The sequence below is a fragment of the Labrus bergylta genome, chromosome 7 (assembly GCF_963930695.1).
Source record: "Labrus bergylta chromosome 7, fLabBer1.1, whole genome shotgun sequence".
NCBI classification, from domain to species: Eukaryota; Metazoa; Chordata; class Actinopteri; order Labriformes; family Labridae; genus Labrus; species Labrus bergylta.
The window spans coordinates 3383406-3410079 of NC_089201.1; the positions used below are offsets into that span (position 1 = coordinate 3383406).

Genomic DNA, 26674 nt, shown 5'->3' on the forward strand with positions numbered 1-26674 from the left:
ACATTTTGGGCAGCTGCTGTGGTTTAAGGTTATGTGAGCCCTCAGTTGCCTGCCTTACCTGTTGACAAGCAGCGCCTCTGACTATTACTTTGTACTTTTACTAAAGTATTTTTCTTACACCTCTTTTGCCAAATGGAGTATGAATAAAGTTTGTCCTTTCTTAATTATAAAGTTGAGAGTCTTATTTCACAACAAAGAGGAAATACTTATAATCGCAAGAAAACTAAGTTTGAAAACTAAGATTAAAAACGCCTCATTCTGCTGTTTAAACCATTTTGTATTTGGGGCGTAGCCAAACACATTTTGATTGGCATCTGTCTTTGTCCGCTAACGACTGCAAGAAACAACAAGCGTGGTTCAGCTCGAGGGTTGAGTCGGCTTATTCGTTACCATGACAGGGGAGGAAAAACAAGCTCTGCTCTCTGATAATATTTGTTTCACACACTCATTGAAGGGTGAGTCAAGAGGGTGTGTGCATCATAATTAGTTATTAGCACATGCAAAACAATTCAGGTTTTATTGTGGGGTTATTGCTTTTATTTTGTGCGTAATTAAACTATTAAGTTTCAACAGCCGATCGACCTACCTATTTGCGTAGGCCTTTTGCATGAGTAATTGCCTCACCTCACCTGTGACTGTAAAATGTAACGGTAGCTTACATCAGCCAACAACACCATCAGTCTGTAACAAAAGGGCTCGTTGGATCTAAGATCGTAAGGTAAGGTATACTAGGACTGATGTGAGAAAGGACTGTTTAACTGTAAGCAAACAAACACTGCAAGATAATCTTATCACAGAACAAGAAGAGAACAATTGTTGGTTTTCTTGAATACATGGGCTGAAAAGGTACCATCTTGAGGCTTTGCAAGGGAAATGTTGAACTAAGCTAAACAAAGAAGTTAATTATTACAGAGTTAGAAATAGGTGGGTCTAGCTTGAAGCTTTAAGTCATGGGTTACCTGGCACACCTCACAAACCAACTCTACTTCTGTCCACTGCCATACATGGGCTTATTACTACAATACTGTCAAATGGTAGTAAGGCAACTCGTAAAGTGTGCAAATGTTTGACAAAAATCATTTCCAGAAAGAATGTTAACAGAGGTCGGCTGTCCTTGAAAACTGAGCTAAAGGTGGAGTAGTGGGACAGTGAGAGGAGTGTGATAGGAGGGGTGAGTCTTCAGGGGACAAAGGTCGCCTGTCAGTCATTCAGCCCCTCACATGACTTTTGTGTGGACAGAGCTCAGTGCAAATAAATCAGTGGAAGGGGGAAACTCCATTTAATCTTACAATCAAAAATCAAAACAAACCAGACCGGTCTTGTTGGCTCTAAACCAACATTTTTATCAACACAAGTATATAAAAAAAACTTCTTCCTGATTGCATTTTCAGATCTCAACACTGAGCCAGTTTGTCGTTGACTGGACTTGAGAGTGTAACTAACCCGGAGCACACTGCCAGATGAAGTGTGCTGGTCATGGGCAGTGGTGACATACTGTAAAATGGTGCCAAAGAAGGAAACTTCTTTAAATGCATGCAAATTCATGAGTGGCCTACACACAAATAACTTTATCAGAATCTGCTGCAGTGTTGACTGCACAGTTATTGTGGTTTGGATTACCCATACTTGGGCGCTGGTATAGCCTAGTGATTAGTGGGCGCACCCCATGTACGAGGGTTATATTCCTCCAAGCAGTCAAGCCTGTGTTTAAAACTGACATGTGTCTATGACATTCCTTGCGGTCTCTCTCTCACCTCAACTTCTGACTCTATCCACTTTCCTATCTCTAAATAAAGGCATAAATAGCCCCAATTTAAAAAAAAAAAAAACTATTACCCAGACTCTATCCACACATAGTTTTTTCAACTCTTATGAGAGTTAAACATGACAGGCAGATTTTAGATTTTTGTTCAGTCTTTTAAAACAACCAAATGATGTGTAAAAACATTAGATTGTCTAGGGTTTAAAGTCCTGTAATGGTGATATTTCACATTATTTTACGGTCAATAAAGACTTAAAAAGACAAAGACAGCATTGTGTGTATGCAAAAAAGGTTGATACATCCAATTCCTCTGCACAAAATCTCAAAACTTGCCTTTAAACTTTATATATTGCAAACATATTAATGAGCCACACAGGTGCACTGAGCGATATGTGGCTTTAAGATGAACATGGATTCAACATTTTTGATCCTGCATACATTCAGTTGTTGTTAATATGCATATTAATCCACATTAACTACACCCAAGCAAGCAAACATTATTTTTGGGTAAGAATTGCTAAAAGCTAAACAGTGCTTTAAGAAAGTTATTTAGCCTTTAAGCAGAACTTGAAATTTTGTATGTGTGAACATTTTAAAGTAAGACTTATGTGAGGAGCCGTGGATGAGGGTGAGAGAGTCAGACAGTAGCCTCATGGTGGACGGAGGTTGTTGACTAAGAAAACTAAAGAATTATTAAGAATCACTTGAATAACTTATAATTTCAGTCAGAAAAAGAAGAGAATTAAACAAAACAGAAGAGTTTACATACTATTTCCACCATCATGAGGATGGATGGGATGCTTTGGATGAAGGTCATGTCCATCCTTACGGTGACGTTAGAGGCCAGTCCTCGGAGGCTGTTGCCCCCCTGCTGAGAGGTCTGGGCATTGGAAGAGCCGGTCTCTGTGTTAACCTTGGATGGGAATTCTGCCATGACTACGCAGCTTACACTAAATGATGGTATTCAGTCAACTGGTTAAACAGCTGAAAAGTCCCTCCAACAGTTTTTATATTCCTCAAAATATTCCTCAGTGTTGAGATTTAAACACCATTGACTACGTCCACTGGTGGTGTAAAAATAAAAGGTAAACTAGTACAAAGTACAAAACACAAAAAAATAATTTAAAACAAATGTAAAAGGTCCAGAAAGTAAAAAAAAAAACGAAAAACAGTTAAAGAGGAGTCCTCCAGGGAAACCTGCAAGTTCAGATATCCAATGTTCACTGTCTCCACCTGTACAGTCAGGCGACAGGTGTCTAATGTGTTTGTGTGTCTCTTCACCTTCTCTCCCTCCCTCTCTCTCTCTCTTTCTCTCTCTCACACACACACACACACACACACACACACACACACACACACACACACACACTCGTCATCACCTCCCTAGTGACTCTGGTCTCTCCCTCTTTTTACCATCTCTATTTCTCCAAAGCATCTCCGTAGAGGCCTCTCACCTGAGTGACTTATTAACATGTTTTAATCCAGGGAGGAGGTGGAGGGAGAACAAATAGGCTGACCCAGTGACGTCCTGCTGGTATGTGTGTGTATCCATGTTAATGAATGTGTGTATATGCACTGAGCTTCAGCAAAAACACATACTAGACTGATATGAAGCTGTGAAACATTAACTAAAGCTGGACTAAATGAGGGAGGATTGTGTGTGTTTATAAACTCAGCAGAAACCTGTTTAAACCCTGTGTAAACTGAGCAGTAAATGCCTCTTGGCTGTTTTCTGTGGCTGGAAACTTTTCATTTTTAATCTAATTTTAAGAATTCAATGTCCAAAATATCTAGAAGAAAAGGGTAAAATTGATCAATTCAAGCAACTACCATTAACCACAACGCTTCAAACATGAAAAATAAGTCATAAATATTGTCACTAAACATATGCCAATAGCCTGCAGTGGTCAAAATATTAACATCAAAACAAAACAGGCCTATAGATTCAACCCATGAGGTAAATGTCAAGCAACTGAGAATTAACAAAAATACCGCATACGGAAATAAGCATTTCATCGGCACGAAAAAATATATTGTCAGAAGTGGGATTCGAACCCACGCCTCCAGGGGAGACTGCGACCTGAACGCAGCGCCTTAGACCGCTCGGCCATCCTGACATAGAAATCATGAGGAGCAGATTATATAAAATGAATCTAATATACACTATTTGTTTTGTTTTTCACATCGTTGCATGTCAATCCCGCTTTATTGGGGTCAAACTGAACGCATTGTTTGGTAAGGAACACAAATAACAGGTTAAACTATACACGACTCTCCTGCTCCCTCTGCTGGTGTTTTGGTAGCATCAAACATCAAACCTGATATAGCCTTGTTCCGAAGCCATAAACGCCTTCTTACATTATTATTATTTTTAGCTAAAGTTATATACCTTTTTTTCTATCTAAGTTTATGTTGTTAAAAGAGACCTGTAGAAATGACTAAAAAAAAGTCCCTGCCCGGAACCGAACCACGACGTTTGGGTTGTGTTGAGACTCTCGAAGATCTTTTGCGCCATCTACTGGTGGTTAAAACAAAAATGACTGCGTAGAGCTGAAATCAGATGAGGAGATAATACACTCTTGGCTTTATGAGCAATGAAATATAGAGAGGCCTATGGCTTCATTAGGTAAGACTTAATAGTCTATATTGTTATCTCTGTTATATTTGTTTGAATATAAACATAGTTTCTTTGTGCAATACCAGTTCTCAGGAGTTTTGCAGAGACTCTATAGCCTACATGTTGACCCTATCTACACTTATAACTGATAAAACTGAATGTAGGCCCAAAGTTTCCCCTTGGAAATATCCTATTTTTTATGTCATAAAGACAATGCAAAGACCAAATATGAAGTCATTATTTTTCTGTTTTCTCTGACTGTTTTTTTTTAAATAAATTTGAGCAAAAGCCTTACTACAGCATTTACAGTCTGTGGTTTAGACTCTAGACTTAAATAATGAGAACTAAGAAGATCAACTCTGGTTCTAGTTATTGTGAAACTGGACATTTTGCGTTATTCCCAGTGAGGTGCTGTTCCTGAATGTAATTCTTCCTGCAGGTTCCCATTAAGTATGAGGCTACTTACATCATCAGGAAACAGGAAAGTGTTGAAACTGAAAACTTGATTTGTAAACCAAATTTGAAACCAAAGTCTGTGCCAAGAAAAGCAAGCAAACAATTTAAAGTTATTTAATTTTTTTGAAAGCCCTATTACAGCTATGTTTGGTTAACGCTCCATGAGGATTGTAGCTTATTATTGAGTGAAATTACATGTTTTTACCAGGTTAACTGATTTGAATAAGAAGCGGACATACACCAATCAGCCATATAATTGAGACCACCTGCCTAATATAAGAGGCCCAGCTCATCAGGTCCATGCCAAATAGCAGCTGTCCTGACGAGACATGGACTCCATAAGACCTCTGAAAATTTTATGTGGTATCTATCTAGCTGTTAGAAGCAGACCCTTAAGTCCTGTAAGTTGCAAGGTTTAATTCAATTGATGATGTTGGTTTCTTTAACTGATAGTGTAAAACCTTCCTTTAAAAAAAAACCTACCAATATTTGCAAAATAAATATAGAAATGATATCAAGGGTTAGAAATGAGGTTGGAATAATGAGGAATATGCTCCATGATTCTTTTAGCCTATAAGATGTTTCCTCTTGGCTGCCATATCATAAACTCAGCAGGTAAAGTCTGGGTATATACGGGGAAAATGTGGTGTTAAAGGTAATCCATTATTGAAATATTAAGTTATTCAATGTGATGAGATAAATGAATCAACTCTCCTCATAATGTCCTCACTTTGAAAGTAAGAGAGTATAGCCATGCTGAGTAATTATGTGTAAATGTTTAAAACACGAATGCTAATGTCCTGATGTTCAACATTTAGTTATTCATTTTATTAAGTAAACCTTTTTGATATTAAAAATCTCATTTTTAAAAGTGTCCTGGTCAAGACAGGCAGTAACACAGATAACAAAGTGTCAGACCAACAATGAGCAGCCATTCAAACATAATACAAGAGACATGATTAGAATATATTTAAAGACACAATAACAAATGAAAATGGAAAAAGTATGTCCACAACCATAAATATATCAGACGGGACATCAGCAGCCAGATCTTCCTGCCTCCATGTAACTTCCTCTGAAATGCATCCAATGAGACCAACTCGTTAAGTTTCAGGTCTTTTTGTGATTCGTTCCAAGGAAACATATAAACACCCCTTTTCTCCAGTTCAGTTCTGACCTTTGCAACAGACAGTGAAATAAGACCCTGGGATCAAATTGTAAGTTCCTGTAGCATACTCTTCTGACTTACATGAGAGCAGTGTCAATGTTGGATCAATTGAAACTCTATTAATCAAATCTTTAAAAAGCTTTAATCAAAAAGAAGGCAAAATTACCGGTAATGTAGTTTTTTATTTTTTGAGAGAATAATGTAGATAAAAACATAAAATGCAGTGCTGGTTGTTTTAATGTTGTAAAGATTTCAGGACAAACCGGAGCATCCCGGAGTAAACCCTGTGAACATGTCGGGGGATGAGGTGGAGAGAAGGGGTGAAAGGTGAGGTCTTACAGATGATGGCCCTGAGGTGTTTTAATTCAGGACAGCCGTTTGAGGAGTTCTCCTGCTCAGCTTTCTCTTTTGCAAAAAACATCTCTTTAAACTCTCGGCACTTCTTCTCGAGCGCAGTATTTTGCTGACTAAAGGTTTTGTTCTCATTTCTTGTCGTCTCATATTCCTCTTCCAGTTGTTTGCTGTCCTTCAGTTTACTCTGCATTTCTGTAATTTCTTGATGCAAAGCAGTATTATTATTCTTAAGGAGTTCCTTTTCTTTCCAAGCAGCCCTGCATTTTTCCTCCAAGTCGTTTTGAGCCTGGAGTTGACGGCTCAGGCTCTTTACTCTGCTTTCGAGGAACTTGTTCAAATTGAGGGCTGCTTTTCTATCGGCGTGGAGTATACTATAATATACTCTATATTAAAACTGATTTAATAATTTTAACTCAACTTGATTGTAATTAATTATAATATATTAGTAGTATCAAATAAACCCACAACTAATATATGAAACTGAATAATTACAGACGAACCTGCAGTGTATATGATGACCCTTCCTCATCAACATGATTTATTTATATTCCTTTGTGAACTGGATGACATTCCTTCTTTGCTTCAGATCTTCACTCAGTTTGTTCCACAGTTTCACACCACATCTTGACAAACTCAAACTTTTCAGTGTCGGGCAGAGACTAAATTTGAATGCCCCCTTAACTTGAATCCCTTTTCTCTTTCACATGGGAGTGACTGTGAAGATTGCAGCTCGTCTGTGAACTCAGTGCAGCCTGCCTGAACTCCCAGGTGTCCCTCCATTAACCAGAAGCCTAGCAGTTCACACTTTGACTGTCTGTTAGCCAGCACCAAAAGTTTATTTCCATTCATCCATCCATCCATAATCTTCACCGCTTTTCCCGTTTGAAACACCGGGGGCTGGAGCCGATCCCAGATGTCATTGGGTGAGAGGTGGGGTACACCCTGGACTATTCACCAGTCAATCTGAAGTATAGAGACAGACAACCAGCCACACTCACATTCACACCTATACGGGCAATTTAGAGTCACCAATTACGAGCATGTCTTTGGACTGTGGGAGGAAGCCGGAGTATCTGAAGAGAACCCACGCCTGCACGGGGAGAACATGCAAACTCCACACAGAGAGGCTCCTGTCAGATGGGAATTCAAACCAGGAACCTCCTCGTTGTGAGGCAACAGAACTGATCACTGTTCCACCAAAAGTTTCTATTTCATCATGTTGTCAATACCTTGTTCAGTTTACTTGAGCTAAAAACTTGTGAAGAGATGCTGGATCCTCCAGCTCTGTCCGCTGCACTGCTGAATTATGAGAGCATAAAAAAGGTTTTCTCCCTGAGCGACCTCAAGACATCTCTGGGTCACTTTGTTTCTGATGGCTTCACCCTGCAAATGTTTCATCAAGAGAGAGCAGCTTTCAGATGGATACAGAAGAGGGTCTATAACACTTGAGCCTGTGTATGGGTTTAACTTTCATTTTCTTCTTTTTTTAACTTATAAGCACTTGTACCTGCAAAGATGCAGCAAAAAAAACCCAAAACTTAAATAACAACTTAATTGGTGCCAGCTGACATCTTACCTGTTTGAAGTCCCAATGCATGTGAAGCTGGTTTTGTTTGGCCACCTGGCAGTCCTGCAGGGTGGGATAGCTTCCTGAGCCTGGATCCACCAGGCAACGGTTGTTGTTATATTTGTGAGATTTCAGTCCACCGATGATGATTTCACTTTCTGTGTTGTAGTAACAGAACTGGTGAGAATCAAAAGTTAGAATTCAATCATCTGATTTACTGTTATCATAATTTGAAGGCTCACTTATTCTGCTCATCTTCATGAGTTACCTGTGGCTGTATGAAGTTGCATTCAAACAGGATGGGGATGTTTCCTGGAACAGCTCCCTGGTCCACACAATACTTCTTAAGAAGGTTGTTCTGCAGCTGTACAGATCAGGACGGTGTTAAGACAGGGATTGAATGATGCACCTGATCTTTATTGAGGACTCAGGACGTTGTTGTCACAGTTCTGGCTGTGATCCTGTTTCTGTGTATCCTTTGTGTCCCCTCCTCCTCTGTCTGTCTGTGTGTGTGTGTCCCTAGAGGGCGGGGCTTCAATCAACACCGGGTGACTACTCACACCTGCAACTCATCTGCTCATCTGCCTCAAGCTAAAACCCTTGGGTTCAGCTCGACTCATTGCCAGATTATTGAGTCTACTGAAGTGGTAGCTATGATCGGCTGCTCTTGACATTTTGTTAGAGTTTGTTCCTAGTGTTTTACAAGTGGATCCTAACAGATTTTCTCTCCTGTTGTCCAGATTCTCACTGGTGTCATCTCCTCCAGTCTGCTCTCCTCTCAGACAACTCAACCAATCACCTGCCTGCCAACAGAACCAGCTAACTCCATAAGTCTCCTCCACGCTCCATGCCGTCACTACCAGCCAGCCAGTCAGCCATCCACCTTTCGCAAACCCTGCAATAAAACCTCAAACCCTTCAACTTTGCTGCTGTGTCTGCTTTTGGGTCAAGATACAAACTGTAACACGTTGTATTGCTATATGTATTATACTCATGAAACATAGAACTCATTTATTATTGTAGGTCTTTGAAACTTGATTCCTGAAATTACTGCACAAATAAGTCAGGTTCACTTATCTAATACTTTAAAATACATACATATTCAAAGTTTTTTTATTTATTCAAGTATTGCATCAGCAAATTAGTGATGTGAAAATGGCCCTTACCATACCATACCCTAAGATGTTATCCCATTTTTCCAGACTTGGATAAACATTGTCCCGGTACCACTGGAAGGGTTTACATTTCATCTTCTTGTTGAGCTCCTTCCTCTCCGACACGTCTCCGATGTCAATGCCATGATTCTGCGTGTCATAAACCAGAAGGTGGAATGAACAGTACAACATTTGAGTTAATACGTTTGGTAATGCTCGCTCTCTAATGGCAGCTTTTCATGTTAAACTTGCTGATGTTTCATTTGCTGATTTGCCACACATCGGATTGAGAGGAGTGAACTGCAGGGCTGAATATAAATATCAATAGTGTATTTGTGGGTTGTTATTTGTACATTTTATTTAAGTGTGCTGTTTAATCATGTTTCTGCTGTCTGGCTTTTGCATCTGAACAAATCTTTCAATTACTTTATTTAGCTGTATTTATTTTTGCCACAAAAAAACATTCAAAAAAACGATTAGGTGGGGCCCCAGATAGGCTAGCCGATTTGTAGTGCTCCACATGTACAGAGGCTTAAGTCTTCATCACAGAGGCCGTGCGTTGGAATCCAACCACGGCCCTTTGCTGCATTACGTCCCCCACTCTGTGCACCTGACGCTCTTCAGCTGTCCTATCCAAGGGAGGCAAAAAGGCCCAAAAGAAAATTAAATTCATTCAGGAAATAAATCATTATGCCAACCTTGAGAGGAAGGTTCCAGGCAATGACCACATTCTTCTTGTAATCATCCATCCAGATTTCTGCAGCCCTTAAGGCATTTCTCCTCATTGCGGAGTCCAGATCAGGTGCGTACGGTTTATATGCCCTCTCAACGTGAGCGACCCTGGAGCAAGGCACGACCTCGACACTTCCTCCACACAGCCACACCTGTGCAGTCAAAGCAGAGGTCAGGGGATTGTTAGTGAAGAAGCAGATCTTTAACCTTTTACATCCTCAAAATGTGTTTTTAACAACTACTCACACGAATCCCAAGTTCAACATTTTCTCCCCCGTAAACTGTCATCCCTCCATCAAGCCCGCCAATTTCTCCAAGGAAGACTCTGTCTGCGGCAAAAATGCCCATAACAGAGGGGCTCCTGAGAAAGAAGGTTTTAGTTTGGGATAAGATCAGGTGACGGTCTTTTTTTAAATATTATGAAGCAACTAAATGATTTAGTGCCATGAAACTACCAAAATACAATAAAATCAAGATTAAGATAAATCTCAATAGTAAAGTTAAACCAAATTGATGAACATAACATCACTGCAAAAACTCAAATCTTAACAACTATATTTGTCTAATTTTCAGAACAAAACAATGCTTTCTTCCTCCCTCACAAATCTAAAATACCTTTTGTCAAAGTTTATTTTTTTAGGACCAAATTCTTATGAGAATATATTCGACATACTTCCCAGGCTGAGATTCGTCGTCCATTTTATACCACTCTTTGCCAAAGCTCTCATACATGCACCACAAAGCCCAGTCAAAGCCATGAGACGCTGGGATGTATCTTTCCACATGAAGGTCATCAAAATGGACCTTGTCAAACACAGGGGACACCACCACTGTCCTGTCCGCTTTGATCCTGGCCAGCAAAGGTTCTGCCCTGGAGAGGACGCCAGAGAGTAAACAAGAGTTATAACCTTCGGGGGACGTGCTGAAATTAATCTGTTAGAGAATTGTTTTAGTATTTAACCCATGTAAGAAGTACACAACATTTTCAGTAGCAGTAACCAGGGAATATAATGAGGAAAGAGCTACTTGTAAACCATTAGTTAACAGCTAGATCATGAGTGTGATAGTCTGTGAATAATGAGCTCACCAGTACTTGACAGTCACTATTAATATTTTTTTTTACTTGCCCACTTTCTAGTCTTGTTTGTCCTTAAATAAAGTGATGCATCATACTCGTACTACTTATTTGCAACCTATTTGGTGCAACTTCTCCAGACGACTTAAAAAAAAACAAACATCCATGCATTTTTTTCTTCCTGACTCGACTATTCTAATGCAATAAGTTCAGGCATCGAAAGGCTTACAGGAGCAAAGGTAAATGGACTTGAGCTTATATAGTGCTTTTCTAGTCTTCTGACTACTCAAAGTGCTTTTACACCACATGTCACACCTACACATTCACACACTGATGGTAGAGGTTGTTATGTAGTATCATCCATCAGAAGTAACTAATCCCATTCATACACCACCACCGAAGCAGTGGGAACAATTTGGGCACATTGGACATGTTGCCCAGCTGGGGATCAAACCCTCAACTTTCCAGTTGAGAGGTGACAACTCTACCAACTGAGCCACAGCCGCCCCCATTATAAAGTCATTGTATTATTTGACCCATACCATCCCTCTGCGACTTCAATATGGGCATCCAAGATAGCAACAACATCCCCTGAAGCGTGCTCACAACCCGTGAGCCTGGACTGGGACAGGCCCATTTGACGGTTATGTCGGACTTTCTTAATGAGGCCAGGCTGCTCCTTGTGAATCTCGCCTATGTAGTTTTCTAATCGTTCTCCAAGGTCATCTGAAAGAATAGATCACAGTCAAATCTGTAAATTAAGGTCTACAGATGACTTCTTAGATAACATTTACAAACATCTACAAATGCAAAGCAGCAGAGTGATTAACTGAACAGAAGTGATCGGTGCTGATCAAAATTATTCTGACATTTTAAATCATGCTTAATTAAAAGTTCTTTATCATACTTACTGTAAGTGCTGTAGTCATCCACCAGGATGATTTCCTTCAGCAGGTGATTTGGAGTGCGGTTGATAATACTTCTTATAGCTCTTTGAATGACAGAGAGAGCCTCGTTTACGTAGATCAGCACCACGCTGACATTCGGCAGGTTCTTCGGGTATTTCTTTGTCCAACATCTAAAATGGTGTGAAACGTTTAAAAAAGAATCACTCTTCTACGGTGATGGACAAGCACAAACACGTTGCAACGGTCCAAAAGTTTTGCATTTGAAGAGATGGGGTGCAAATTCAGAAGTTATGCAAATTCAAAAACACATAAATTACAGGTTTGAAGATGCTCTGAGAGCTTTCTTTCCTCTGTTTTGTCACATGTTCTAGTCTTTAGCCTCCTTTTGAAGCAAGCTTTAAACAATTGCTTGAAAACAGCCTCCATACATGCGCACGCACCAACCACCGCGCCACCAGCGCCCCCTACACCATACTTTTAATCAATAACACCCCAGAAGTTTTCTGTTTGAGAGTTGGTCTGTGGTCGACACCTGCAAACACACTGGAACTATCCAAAAGATGTGAGTGAGGAGAAATGGGCTGCACATTCATAAACATTGCCAAATTAAAAGCATGATCATTAGTCCAACACTTAGGCAATCATGCTGCAACTGAAACAAATCCAGATAACACATGCAACAGCAAAACGCTGCATATCCCGTCATCACAATGGAAAAGCTGACGGCCTGCAGAGATTCTACTTGGAACTGTATTTTAAACATAAATTACTGAGAAAATAATGGATCACAGGGGACGTAGTATTGAGGTGATTAACTTGCTAGGTTTGGCTCCAGAGATCCAAGGGATCTTGAACTCCCACTCAAGGAGAACATCTATTCTAATTCTACCGTCACTGTAATCCCAGGTACGCCCACCTTTGCCCTGATCGGGAAAACATGGAACTCCCTTCCGTCTAAACAGAACGTCTAGTTAGAGGAGTAAACACACCACTATTTGGGTTACCTGAGTTCCCACACAGGCAGAAACAGTTTTTAGTTTTGCTAGTTGTGCAGCTAACTGAGTAACAGCATCCACACTGAGCATGGGTGTTTAATTTCCATCAGAAAACAGTTCTCCATAAAATATGAGCTGGTTTTAACAAAGTCAGGAACATAAGTTGTGTATCTTTTTGTGCATGTTGTGTTTTTGCACAGCAGTCAGAGAAATTCTGCTCTGGTGGTGTTTCTGACCTTAATGTCTGATAATCAATAACCACTTAGTGATCCCATCAGGCCCTGAGTTCTTGTGTGGTCATGCAGTTTTGCTGTTGCACACACTGTTTGCTTATTTACAGTGTTTGCTGGTAATGCATTTGTTTGGGCTTTTTTTTTGCTGCAGGTTTTAAAAATTTGCAGCCCGATTCTAACGATACACTTGTTTTGGATGGAGGTGGCACTTCTGCATGTGCAACATTTCTTAATATGCAACTTGTTTCTCTTGAAGAATATATTTTTTACAGTTTGGTGAGTTTGCAGCCATCGTACAATTCTTAAGCAGCGAACAACCAGGGTTGTATAAAGTGGTTAAAAGTAGGAATCTTGAGCAAATTGTAATGTTTGTTTAAAGAGGGTTTTAAAGAGACCTAAAATGTGCCAAAAAGCAAATGAAGCCACGAAGAGCATTTTTTAACCCATGTGAAAAAACTTACCTGCTATCCCTTGTCTCTGGAAGCTTCCTGTCGAGTGGCAGCTGATTACTCAGGAAGACGTTGTATCCATAGAGATGAAACAGAGCTTCAGCCTCTTTCTGCTCCTGCTCTGACAGGCCGTCACCCCACTTTTCAAACAGGATGGAGTCAGGATATAACTTCGGAATCACAATCTTCTGTTTTTCTTGGCCCACACTTTTAACAAGTTCTTTGGTGGAGCTCTTTTTATCAGATTCTTCTATCAGCTTTGCTTTGGTGGCAATGTTCATAAAAAGAGAGAGAAATGAAATGATTTAATGGATGTATGGATGAATGGATGTGCTCGCTCTCTCTATCCATGACAGATTATAAATGTTGTTCGCTTTATGTTTTTCTATTTAAATCACTGAATTGTTTCATTCTACAAATGCTGGACTCAATACACCAAATATTTAGGACATCGATATCGGCTCGATATGCCAGATATCCAACTAACAAAATAACTCAACAAACGTATTTGACAGTTTGACCAGGCAGTTTGTGGAAATTAAAATAGATTACTCAGAGATACTTTTAGTGTACCTCCTTTCACTAAAGGTGCATAAATTGTAGCTGCGCTGAACTTGTTTGCCAACAACATGACAGAATATGTCAGCTATAGTATTGTTAGAAGTATGTAGAGTTGGAGGAAAACTGTGATTACACAGAGTTCTGGTTCAAAGGAAACATTTTTTAAAGCTGAATTAATGAAATAAAGCACTGCAGCGATGTCCGGTTTAATCCCTTTATCGGTTAAATGAGGACAGTCAATCTGACAGTTGTAAATGGACTTTTCTAGAGTCTTTTCTAGTCTTCAGTCTACTCAAAGCGCTTTTACTCCGCATGTCACACCTACCCTTTCATATCCATTCACACACTGATGGTTGCTATGTTGTGAGACCATCAGAAGTAACTAATCCCATTCATACGTCGCAGACGAAGCAGCAAGAGCAATTCAGGGTTAAAGAGGTCATATTATGCCCTTTTTGGGGTTCATATATTTAATCTACGACCTTCCGGTTGAGAGACGGCGACTCTACCAACTAAGCCACAGCCGCCCCTTGTTGTTAAATGTTCTTTGAGATAAAAATGTTCCTTGTGAATGTATCATTTATTTAAATTTTCCAGCTTTGTATACAGTATGTATGCAACTGAACTTACAATGTGGAGCTCATTTATTTCAACTTGGATATTTTAGGACAAAAGAGGTCCGACACCTGTATCTATTTCGCTAGGATGTGCGCACACTCTTTTAGCCAAGTGACTCTTGCTTGTAGACGTAGCCCCAAACTGCAGGGGCCCCATAAAATGCCCTAAAAAATTCAAGTTTAATAATTGTTAATCTTTTATTATTTAACTTTGTGGTAAGTTATTATGTTTTCTGAAAAAAACACTTAAGCAAAAAATATAATCATAAGAAAGGCTAATTCATCTATAACTCATGTCTCGGGGCCCCCTCCCCCCTCCGGCTGCACTACATGAGCTATTCCATGATGCACAGCGTGTTTAAGGAAATGATTGACACGACATCAAAGGTGACAGAGAGAAAAGAGACGAGAGCGAGAGAGGAAGATAGTGACTTAAAAACAACAGTATACATTCAGTACCCACTGAAAAAGGCTCCCCGACCCACTTTTGGGTCCTGACCCATCAGTTGAGAACCACTACATCAGTCCAACAAATGCAGGAGGGCCACCAAATGACTGAATGTGAGTGTTCAGTACTTTCTGTTTAAGGTTCAATCAATCAAATTCATGTTGAAAACATCACTGAGTCAGAACTTTGAAGAACACCCTCGACTCTTACTGAGGTTACTTCTGAACATGTACTCACCCAGCTTCTTCAGGGTGCGTTCAACCCTGTCCAGTTTCCTCTCCAAAACGTCATGACGGCTGGAGTCCGCTTCTGGAGAGGAGCTGCCTGATTTCAAACTTGAAGTGGTGAAGATGATGATGTATACAACAATTAGAAGGGATCCAACAATTCCACCTTTTAGCAAATACGTCTTCATCGTGAATCACTTCACTGTCATTCTGTCTTTTATGGCGACAACTTTACCTTTCCACACTTTACAACTCAAGCTGCATGAGAGGGTTCGTCGTCTTATCTGAAAGATAACACTTTCTACGTCTACCTAATGCTGCTTTAGTAATTATTTCAGTTTTCATCTGCTTAATGCCTGAGCACAGTTCAATGAGGCTTAAATAGAACCAGCATCAATACCTCTTTTTTCTTTAAATTGCACTACATTACTGAGATATAACCAGTTACTGTACCTCACTGACTTAAGGGTAAAGAGGTGGACTACACAGACACCAGGTTTCAAAGTACACATCTGTATTTGCAGTGCCTCCAAACCACCCTTTGAGCATGTTTTATTGTTTTATGACCTTTGATATTATTAGCCCATTTATCTTCAATGGCAGGTATTTTTAAAAAGTATCTGTACCATTACTGCCACTGCCCTTGGACACGTTTAATGCAGGTTAAAGTCAAGACTCTTACCTCTGTTTATCTACACATAGTCATAGTTATTTACTTCTTACTTCAATCGTAAAAGGGCTTTATGTTTATCAGCTGCAGTTTTCTGTTGGGAATACCCGAGGAGCTTTTCACAACTGGAAACCGAGTTTTGCTCATTTTTCCATGCAACACTTATCCATGCTCTTTCAGCCTTTTGTTTTATTTCTACATCTTTTTTTTAAGTTTGGAATAGTTTTAATGGAGAATAAATATTCCCAAGCAGCAGCATGACACACCAACTCCACACTTCTTGATGGGTTTCTTTTTCCTACTTAAAACTCTGATTTAAAACTTTAACTTTAAGAAAGTGACAATGCACGCGGTAAAGGAAGTGTGAAGGTAACATTTTATCTAAAGGAGTGCAGCGTGAGTCCACGCAGGGAAAATGTTTCATACTCCTCCATTCATGTCACTCCCTCCCTCTGTCTCTCGCTCAGGTGTTGAGCAGGAGCGTTTCGTCTTTAAGAACTTAAAGGTTTTATGTGTGATTTTTTGATCCAGCAGATGTCGCCCTTGAGCACCAGCATGAAACCAAAACAACTTGCGCTGCATTGTTGTGTTAGCATGCTAATGCTAGCGATCTTTATTATGCTCGTATCTTCACACTGCATGTAAATTTACCTGAAATGAGCGTGATCTAGAAACACAGTTAAGCAGTGAGTACAGTATGTTATTCTTCTTTTCTCTAGTCCCTCAATTAAACAACTTTTATACACGAGGGGAGGAGTCAGCCGGCCGTCCCGCCGATGTAAACAAAGTGAAGATAGGACTCTGAAAACTCTGAAAGCATCACAGACAGTGGGACTCGGGTGTTACACCCATTGTAGACAGTCATGACTCACAGAGTTATTTTCAGAGGATATACTTGATTTATATTATATTTAAGAGTGAAAAATCACATATTAAACATTTACCCAACCAGATTCTGCCACGACCGACCTCTATCGACTAATCATCCTGCTACTGACATAAAAATCTGTTCTCCTTTCGCTGTCAGTTTGATCGCTGTGAACCTCCATTCCATCTCTGCAATGCTGTGGTCCAGCTCCTCAGAAACCCACTCCTCATTGCATCCTGCATACTTCCATCACACCCACCACTAGTGTCTAGACTACATCAGGGGGGTCCCCTATCCTGCAGTGAAGACATATTGATGGAGTCTAATCGACAAAGACATTTCTTTTTTATTGTTTTTTAATTGTTCTCTCATAATTAGGTCTCTCATAAAAAGAAAACTCTTAGAGGATATTTTTTTCATTTATTTACAGAATATAGTTTAAGAGGAGTTGGACATACTGACATCCTCTGGCTGCCAATGTGATTTTGGGAGGTTGTTACAGGGTTTAATAACTGACGGTCTTGGCTGGCTTTGTCTCGTCCAGGTCAGCCTCCAGGTAACGGAATCTGCGGTGGCGGCGCAGAATCTCAATGGCTCTTTGTTCTACAGTGGTGGGAGTGATGCCAAGATCCTCCAGACCAGGAAGTCCAGGGTACTTCATGTCTGTAAGGTGAAACTGGAAAACAAAAACACAATACAGAACAATGATCTACTGGTATTTTGGGAAAAAGGTTAGATCACGTGATCGTGTTTTTTATTGTTGTACTAAAGTCTTGTTTTTATTACCCTTTCGATTTTGTCGGGGGTCGTCCACGGCTCAAACGGGTTCATTGCGAAAAATTGAGCGGCAATGCTGGGGAAGAAAAACCAGATCACATTAATTCATAAATTATTGTAATGGACCAATTTTGTATTTTATTTTTTGGATCAATGCTGATGTTGATCACTCTCTGTCCTTATTTGTGTCAGGTTCAAGTACCGTATTTTCCGCACTATAAGGCGCACCGGATTATAAGGCGCATAGAATAGAACGTGTTTACAACTGAACAAGGCTGGGAGATATTGTGAATATATAAATACGTATAAAACGTAACGTATAAAACTACAAAAAAAAAAGTGCATAAGACGATTTCCCCAAATAATAAATTATTTCTTTGACGTTTCTCTTAACTCTCAAAACGTAGTTTTATACGTAATGCATTCACAATAACTCAACGTTGTTCAAATGTTAATGTGCATATTCACAATATCTCCCAGCCTTGTTCAGTTGTAAACACGTAAAAGAAACACAGTCTGATACCGCTAATTCAAACGTTAGTGCAGGGGTGCCCAAACAGTCGATCGCGATCGACAGGTAGATCGCTGACTGATTCTCAGTTGATCGCGAGATGTTTTGTCAATATAAAATACAATTGTAAAATAGAAAAGTGATTTCAATTTCATCTCATTGCACTGTTTCCCACACACGATACCTGTGTTGGGAGCCCAAGTATACTTCCGACCTGTGTGCATTTAATTTTTCATTTATTCATGAAATTGCTGCGTGCATGAGAGAGCGAGCGGCGGAGATAGAGAGAGAGAGAGAGAGAGAGAGAGCGAGAGAGAGCGCGCAAGAGAGAGAGTGCAGGCATGCGCAATGACGTGCAGGTAAAACCGGGGGGGTAAATGTTTTACCAAAAAGTCATATATAGAAACTATGCTACGAGTATTAAGCGCATTTGATGAAGCTGCAGCTACTTTTCTCTGCTCCTCTCTGCTGTCATGACTGTGAGCATAGCGGGGGACGAGACACACCAACATACAGCGCAAACGCACACACACACACACACACACACACTTGCACTGGAGCGCCAGCCACCACGCAAACCTTTTTACTTTTTACTTTTGGTGCTACAGCACACAGTTGATCCGTGATCCGTACGGACCGAGGTGGGAACACACGTGTACAACCAGTATGGATCAACCAATTAACCAATTGATCCATATATAAGGCGCTCCGGATTATAAGGCGCAACGTCGTTTTTTGAGAAAATTAAAGTGCGCCTTATAGTGCGGAAAATACGGTACATCCCTGAATTCTGTGTTTTATATGTTCCATCAGCACATAAACAACAAACATGAGGTGACAAGATAAACATTTCTGCAGAACATGAAAAAGTATCAACTAAGCAGACCCTGCGTGTTTCTCTTAAAGGAACAATCCATAAAATGTCTAATGGATTAAATCAGAAAATGACCTACTATATCATCAGACATTAAGGAAACATGCTGGCTTCTCTGACAACAATGCAGCAGCCATTATGTCCTCCTTCTAAGTTTAGATTCTGGTCTGGATTTGTTTTGACCAGAGAAGGTAGGTGGTTTAAGGCACCCTCACAAGGCCGATTTGGAGGAGAAGGGACGGGGGGAGACAGCTCTCTCCAATATTTGAAATGTGGACTGCAGTACCCATTTCAAACACTAGTTGTCAGAGTTAGCTATTGCTCCTTTAGCCATTTTTGTAGTTCAGAGCTTGAGAGAGTGATCAATTCAAGTCAGTTTAACTAAAAGCTGTAACTAAAATAACAAACATGTAAATGCACTTACTGATAGAGTGGGCGGGGCAGGGGGTAGGGCAGAAAAGACCTGTGTGCCACAGCATAGATGTACTCTACCAGGTCATAGAGGAGGTAACGGTTGGGACTAGAAAACAAGAGGAAAAGTTAGAACTTACCATAATGAATGCATCTAATGGAAAATACAAGTTTTATTCAATTGACATTTTATCACAGATAAACATACAGTGCCCATTAACCTAAGACATAACAGTAGTTATTCATGTAACTTAGAGAGTAAAGGACCCTGATGCCTGATTCTACTGCATTTTTGTAAATACAGTCATTTAAATAAAAGTTAAATTTAAATTTACTTTTAGTGTGGATGGTTTTCTAACTGATAAACCTGTAAAAGCAAAACTATTTAAATCACATCATCTTTATCCTGAGGGTCATCCCGACCTCGACAATATTTGCTCTAACTCTGAATAACTTAGTTATCTATGCTTTTGCAATGTCAATGTTTACTGAACTTTATGGCATACATTAATGATATGCTAACCACCTACCCAACTAATGCGTATGTCTTTCCATTAGCATCAGGATCTCTGACGGCGTTGATAATGGCCTTGGCCACATCCACCACCTGTGGGAGAAAAGAGACAGCTCAGTTGATTTCATGTTGTTCTCTAGAAACGTGTTGTTTTCTTGAGATAAAATGGGACTGGTGTAAACACAGATTATTTCAAAGAACACTGTGGCCACTTTAAAAGTTTTAAAACTTACAATGGAACTCTAAACTTTGAATCGGACACAAGTAAACATGTTTGAGGCTTGTTATCTTGCAACACTACAACTACTGAGAGTAGTAGTTTTTTTGTCTTTGCAATCAGTTTCTCTTCTGCAGGCAAGGATGGCTTCATTATAGAATCAAAACAAATAACCTCTGTGATTTTACAACCAGCAAACCTCTAATTGTGTTGAGTTATTTCTAGAAGTTTACACTTCTTTAAAGGAGATTTATCATGCTCACTTTCACCATCAATCATGTCAGAATGGGACATAATTGGTTGAGTAGTGTTGGGAGATGTGCAGCCCAAAAATCTCTTCAGTTATCTGATACTGGCATCGGTAAAATCCCTAAATTCATCCTCCGCCTGAAGCGGTTCATTTCAGCTGCCGTCTCTTTAAGGCCCCCCTCTCCAACTCCCCACTTCCCTCCAATATGCCAGCTCTGTTTGCAGTTGCAGGGAAATTTGAGTGAGCTTCCAGGTGAGTGTGTCCAATAACTTTGCTCTATGCTTTGCTCTGATACGTCGGCAGAACCTGACGTCAGTTTCTGGCCAAGTCTCGCAAAGTTCATAACATCTCGCTCAGAGCAGCAGGAGACCACAGCAAGGGATTTCGCCAACAACTGTGGCCGGGGTTTAGTTTGGACATGCAACATCATCATCTTCCTCCCAGAAAACTTACATAAACAGGCTGCTTCACAGTCTTCTTCCCCATGCCCATGAGTGGAACAGCATTCCCAAACCAGCGCATGTCTGAAAAAGATTTGAAGTTAAATATTAGCATTAGTGTACCAGGCATGTGATTGCCAAAGGATGACAAAAAAACAAACACACACAAACTGTCTTACTTGCGTAATAGTTGAAGAATCGGTCCTCCCTCCCAAAGACCTCAGAGGGCTTCATGATGATGGCATCAGGAAACTCATCCCGCACTGCTTGCTCTCCTACAGCCTACGGTTAAAGGAGCATTATACACAATGCTGAGCTGAGTTCTTTAAGATGAACCTTCCTTACCCTTTAAGATACACTGGAGCACAGTGACGACAATGACAAACCAATGAAACTCTGGACAGATACTTGTGGTAAAAATTATAAATATATGGTGATAACGATATAAATTTACAGTCCCACATCACACGATCTAACATCACAGGCAGCAGAAAACGTATGAGGAAAACAATGTGAAATTGGGAGCTTATCTGCAAAGTGATGGCATGGTAACTATAATCTGTCCCATAGACACACAGTTCTGAAGACTGGCACACTGCGGTCAGCACACTGACCCACTTCGGAGCAGCAGCTGAAGATTCAAGGCTTGTTGGAGCTGCTTTTGTACTTAGGTAACCTTTAATATTCAAATGCCAGTGCTCAATGTGAAAACTACTTAAAATAGCCAACCTTAGTATGCTTATAACAAACTAACACCTAATTGTTTCTGTGTGTAAGAAAGATCTGCATTGCATCCTAAAAACAGCCATACCTTATTCCTCAGGTATTTGGATGTGCTGCGGATATCAGCATTGAGGTGAGACATGTGAATTAACTTAGTGACGCCGGCCCCTCTGGCTGCCTTGGCGATCTGCTGTGGGATGTTCACAAAGACATCCTCAAAGCTGTAGTTCCTACAAACAAAGAGAAACATATTTGCATGTCATCGTACAAAGCTGTTCAGCAACATCTGCAAAAACCAAGCCACCTTGAACTTATATTATATGCAAAAGACAAAATATAAATGTCTAAGATGCTTTCAGACATTTTTCCAGCCTTCAGGTTTACCTCGTCTCCCACTCTCTGCCCACAAGATTGATGACAACATTGGAGTTCTCCAGCGCCTGCTTGATGGAGTCTTTGTTCCTGGCATCCCACTCCTGCGGCAATGAGGGAACACCAACAGAACATTTTAACTCCATTAAAGGCTCTTAATGTGTATTTACATGTCGACTGGCGATCTATCATCAACAATTGTTGAAACATTTCTGCAAGATGCTTTGTGCCTGTCTGGAGCTTACCATGAAAATGATTTGCCCCAGATCACCCATGGGCCTGAAGTACATGATGTCATACTGATCATTGCGGTGAGGGATTATGATCTGAGAGCCCATACGACCTGAAAATTAAGTAAAGAAACAACTTTAAACCACATCTTTTAACCACAAGGAAAAGGCTACACAAGGCTGGCTTTCAATAGCAGTGATCAAACTACTGATGTCAGTCATTGAGTTCTATAACCAATATCTTCACCTATGTATACCATCTTCCACTTTAACTACTATATTTATCGACATACATATAAATGAACATCATTAACTGAATACAAATGAAGGTACGACAGTGGCAATGCCATCTAACATGCTTGCTTGCTTCACTTGTTAAACTGTGTGGATAAATCGAGTTTCTAATAATTTTGTGAAAAAGGTTCCATAAGTCCTGGCTGGGCTGCTGACTACCCTTTGAACATGATTTATTAACATCCTTTATGTATGAAAGTAAGTAAGTAAAGTTTATTTATGAAGCCCTTTTTACAGACAAAGGTCTCAAAGTGCTTTACATCAACAAAATACTACATACATATAATTAAAAAAGGAACAAACGAGGAGTTCATGGACCGACAGAATAAAATCTGGCTATGACCAGGAATGATATTTGGCAAAGTAATACATAGATTAATGGGTTGACTGGGTGGACATGATTACCAATATGCCTGTCTAAACATTGACGTTTTTAGCGGCTTTTTGAAGGACTCAAAAGAGTCAGTAAAAACATAACTAGATAGGCAGGGAATTCCAGAGAACTGGTGCTATGATCACCACGAGTCATAAAATGTGTCTATGGGACAGACAGCAGGTGTAAGGTGTTGGACCTTAGCGAACAGTTTGGTGAATACAGGTGAATGAGTTCTGAAAAATCTTCTAGGGCTTGACTATGAAGAGCTCTGAAAGTGAGGGTGAGATTTTAAAACTTTATCCTACAAGCAGCAGGGAGCCAGTGCAGAGATTTCAGTATGGGAGTGATGTGTGACCGTTTGTTTGACATGGTGAGTCCTCGAGAAGCAGCATTCTGGATTAACTGGAGACCATGTTGGGATATCATGTTGACATCATCCGAGACCACACTTATTAAAGGAAGAATGTGCAACATTTTACGCATAAATATCCATATATATCCTCTGTAACAGTCTCTCTGAGTCATGACTGTCTACAATGAGTGAGAAGCGTGAGTCGCTCCAGCTGTTCTGTTGTCACTGCACTGTTTACATCATGTTTACATGTCTGGCTCCTCCCCTTGTGTTAGTCAAGAGGAAAGAAGAATTAGATAGCCTACTCACAGCTTATTTGGATGTCACATAGGTGTGTTTAGATCACGGTCAATTTATGTGAAGTATGAGTTAACCAAAGTGTGCTAACATTAGCCTGCTAACACAACAATGCAGGACACAGGCAGGTGCAGGTCGAGCAAAGGACGATTTTGTCCGCCCCTTGCGCTTAATGGTCAGTGTAATTCATAACTTCTTCGTGCGAATGCGAGTGGAGAGGGGTTGGAGGTGTGCCACTGGAAGAGAGCGGAGGCTTCAGAATAGTTATGGTAAATTTGGTTTCATGCTGGTGCTCAAGGGCGAGTCGACATCTACTGGATCAAAAAGTTGCACATTCTTCCTTTAATCAATAAACATAACATAATGAAATGTTTAATTCGTAAGATAACCTTTTCATGGAAATTGGAAACAGGATGTGATTTTAGCCAACTGTAGCTTGTAAGAAAAATACACACATTGACTGAAAAATATTAAATAAAAAATAGCATAGATGTATAGGATAGATCTATTTCCCCACCCAGCCTGTTGACGACATATCGACCCAGAAATCCTGTGGCACCAAACACTGTTGCTGCTATTCCACTGGAGGAGGAGCGTCCTCCTTTCCCTTTGGGGACGACAGCATGGTGCAGTTTCCTCTGCTGGACTGTGGAGACAGAGGCCGCTGACAGAACAGCAGGGCAGCAGCTACCTGTAGAGAAGAGAGGAACCCAAGCAGCATTTGATCAGCGCCATGCAAGAAGTGCTAATTTGCTGCATGCTGAAACTTATAAAGCAATATATCCCCCCTTTAGTATTGTTAACACTGTATTTTTTTATAGAGGTATTTCTTGCTATAGAACAGGGAACAACCTTCTGATTAGTGTGGCATCAGTGTATGAATGAATGTGCAAGATGAATGATATGCAGCATAAAAACTCTTCAATACAACATTTTTAAAGGGCTACAATCTCTGAAATGTTAAAGATCAATAGTACTGAAAAGTAACAAAGTTTGAAAAATTACATTTGCACTGTTTAGGTATCAGTTATTTGTACAATTGAGTCAGTGTACAGGAGTTTAACAATTAAAAGCAAAAGACATTAGGCAATGATGTGCATACAAAATGATGAGAATGGAGGGAAAGCTCCTGTTATTTCCATTTCCATCTCTATAAAAAGGAAATAATCAGAAAACGTAAAGGGGTAGTAATGGTTTTAAAGCGTCTAAAAATGTAAATTCTGGTTGGTGTTTTTTGATTTGGATTTTGAAAATTTCAGAAAAATCAGAGAATCAAAAAACACAAAGTACTTTCTGTTGTATCTTTCATCACTAGAAGTAAACTGATTTACACATTTTATGGGCTAAAAATGTTCTGGGGGAGACCTCCCAGAACAAATTGTAAATTGTTATCACTTCCTGATAAAATTGTGATTGTGATATTTTTCCTCATCACCCACCACTATATCAAAGATTGAATTTCTGGTATCATGACAGAGAGTAAAGTATTTCCACTTGTCAGAGGACTGAGAGGCAGCTGGCTGTGGGCTTTTCTTCTACTATTGACTGGTGGATAGAAATATAAAACAAAACAACAGGAGCATGAGGGCATGTGAAGGATGAATGCATCTTAATAAATGTTGAAAGGAGACCTCGGGCTGTGAGAGTGGATAAACTCTGCATGATGTCAGATTTTAAAATCAGTAAGGTTAATGTTATTGAGTAAAATAAAGGACATAACGTTATTTGAATGGTAACAGATCAGTCAGTGACACAACTAAGAGACTGTTCTTTTATCAGTTCACAGTGACAACCTTTCAAAAGTGTATTTACATTTCTTTTAAAGCAGAAAGTGTTGAAAGCTAAGACTGTCAAAGACGAGAACTGGAGAAATGACAGCCAAAGCTCAGCTCAGCTCCCATATTTCACTATACTTTAATTATTAACGCATACACTAACAACTATATTCAGGTGTTTGGATGTCCAGGTAACATATTTAGAAGAATTCATTAACACACATTTGAGCTACAACTCGCTAAAGCCCTTGCTAGCAGTGACTAGCTAGCCGAGCCTGTTAGCAAGGTCACTGGAGCAAAGTGTGCGGTCTAACTTTGCGCCTGCGCATAAATTACACGCATGTTAAGATTAATAACATATAAACAGTTTGCACTAAGACGTTTTTGTTATTATGAAATGTCCGCTGTGTTGACGGTACTCACTTGAAATCCTTGGAAGGGCACTCACAGGACGGCTAACCAGCGCCAGGGCCGCCATCTTTCCAACTACGGCATTACGTGATGGCCAAAATACTTGTCTGTCAAATCACCGCGCTTTGCTTGTGGCGCACACATCAAAGCGAAAAAAATAAGAAAAAAGGTCAAATTAATACAATTAGCCGATACAACACCTAACTTACGTGAAAGACTTTCGAATTAAATAAAATGTATTTTATTTTCCTATCTCTTTTATTAGGCAATTTATTGAACATGTTAAGATAATACAAACACAAAATAAAAAGTATAAGCAATAAAAAAGGAAAAAAAAACCTTAGCAACAAATAAATAACTAAAATAACACGTTCATGTTCAAAAGGGATAGGAAGAAGTTAAACACGTTTCTGGTCCTACCCCCTCTTATTTTATGCATTATTCACAGAAAAATAAAAATTGATTTTTTCATCCATCAGTGTATGTTGCTGACAAAATAATAAGAAAATAATGGGAATAAATGAGCCAAAACCGCCAGACAAGATATAACAAAACAGAAAAACAGAGAATCACTGCTCCAGTTCATATTCAATATCTTATTCCTGAAGAGTTTTTTTTTGTTCGAATATAGTGTTGCATTTTTTCAGCTAATCATCACAGTTGTTCCACAGACTAACACCCGATGTTGTTATACAGTGAAGTTTTGCATTGGTTCTTATTGGTTATTTATGGAATATACAGGTTCCTCTCAACTTATGTTTGCTTTCTCTCGGTTGGAACAACTCCTGGATACCACGAGGCAATTGGTGATAATTTGCTTTGTACATAATTTGAATAGCTTTATAGTCAATCAAATCTGGAAATTTAAGTGTTCTTAGTTTAATAAATAATGGCTTTGTTGGTTCTCTGTAAGTGGTTTTATGTATAATTCGTATCGCTCTTTTTTGCAGGATAAAGATTAGATGCGTATTTGTTTTGTATGTGTTCCT

At 39.7% G+C, this 26674-nt stretch overlaps 3 protein-coding genes and 1 non-coding gene across 5 annotated transcripts in view; all 4 read right to left on the reverse strand.

Moving 5' to 3' along the window:
• Positions 1-3070, reverse strand: part of pllp (plasmolipin) — an 11298-nt gene extending 8228 nt beyond the window's left edge. Inside the window, exon 1 of the mRNA XM_020639109.3 lies at positions 2532-3070. Within this exon, the coding sequence (XP_020494765.1) occupies positions 2532-2696 (165 nt within the window). The 5' untranslated portion in view covers positions 2697-3070. The remainder of the gene's footprint in view (positions 1-2531) is intronic.
• A 726-nt stretch (positions 3071-3796) lies between these two features.
• Positions 3797-3879, reverse strand: trnal-cag (transfer RNA leucine (anticodon CAG)). The gene has a single exon. It is a non-coding gene; the product is annotated as a tRNA-Leu (tRNA).
• A 2286-nt stretch (positions 3880-6165) lies between these two features.
• Positions 6166-15815, reverse strand: LOC109987864 (probable polypeptide N-acetylgalactosaminyltransferase 8). Of its 2 annotated transcripts, none has more exons than XM_020639113.3 (11): positions 15334-15811; positions 13483-13732; positions 11797-11963; positions 11428-11611; positions 10484-10681; positions 10057-10171; positions 9777-9962; positions 9091-9228; positions 8193-8288; positions 7934-8101; positions 6166-7740 (listed from the first exon to the last, which is right to left on the reverse strand). In XM_020639113.3, the coding sequence occupies exons 1-11, from the start codon at positions 15509-15511 to the stop codon at positions 7606-7608; spliced, it is 1815 nt and encodes a 604-aa protein (XP_020494769.3). In that variant the 5' UTR covers positions 15512-15811; the 3' UTR covers positions 6166-7605. The 2 variants fall into 2 exon arrangements, 1 of the variants encoding a protein (XP_020494769.3); XR_010666673.1 differs by having other exon boundaries at positions 7602-7740; positions 7934-8082; positions 15334-15815.
• A 1452-nt stretch (positions 15816-17267) lies between these two features.
• On the reverse strand, positions 17268-25833 carry ndufa9a (NADH:ubiquinone oxidoreductase subunit A9a). The gene is made up of 11 exons (XM_020639110.3): positions 25698-25833; positions 24017-24190; positions 22196-22293; positions 21963-22054; positions 21667-21808; positions 21035-21137; positions 20869-20939; positions 19965-20041; positions 19448-19543; positions 17648-17714; positions 17268-17537 (listed from the first exon to the last, which is right to left on the reverse strand). The coding sequence occupies exons 1-11, from the start codon at positions 25750-25752 to the stop codon at positions 17367-17369; spliced, it is 1146 nt and encodes a 381-aa protein (XP_020494766.1). The 5' UTR covers positions 25753-25833; the 3' UTR covers positions 17268-17366.
• Positions 25834-26674: the final 841 nt, after the last annotated feature.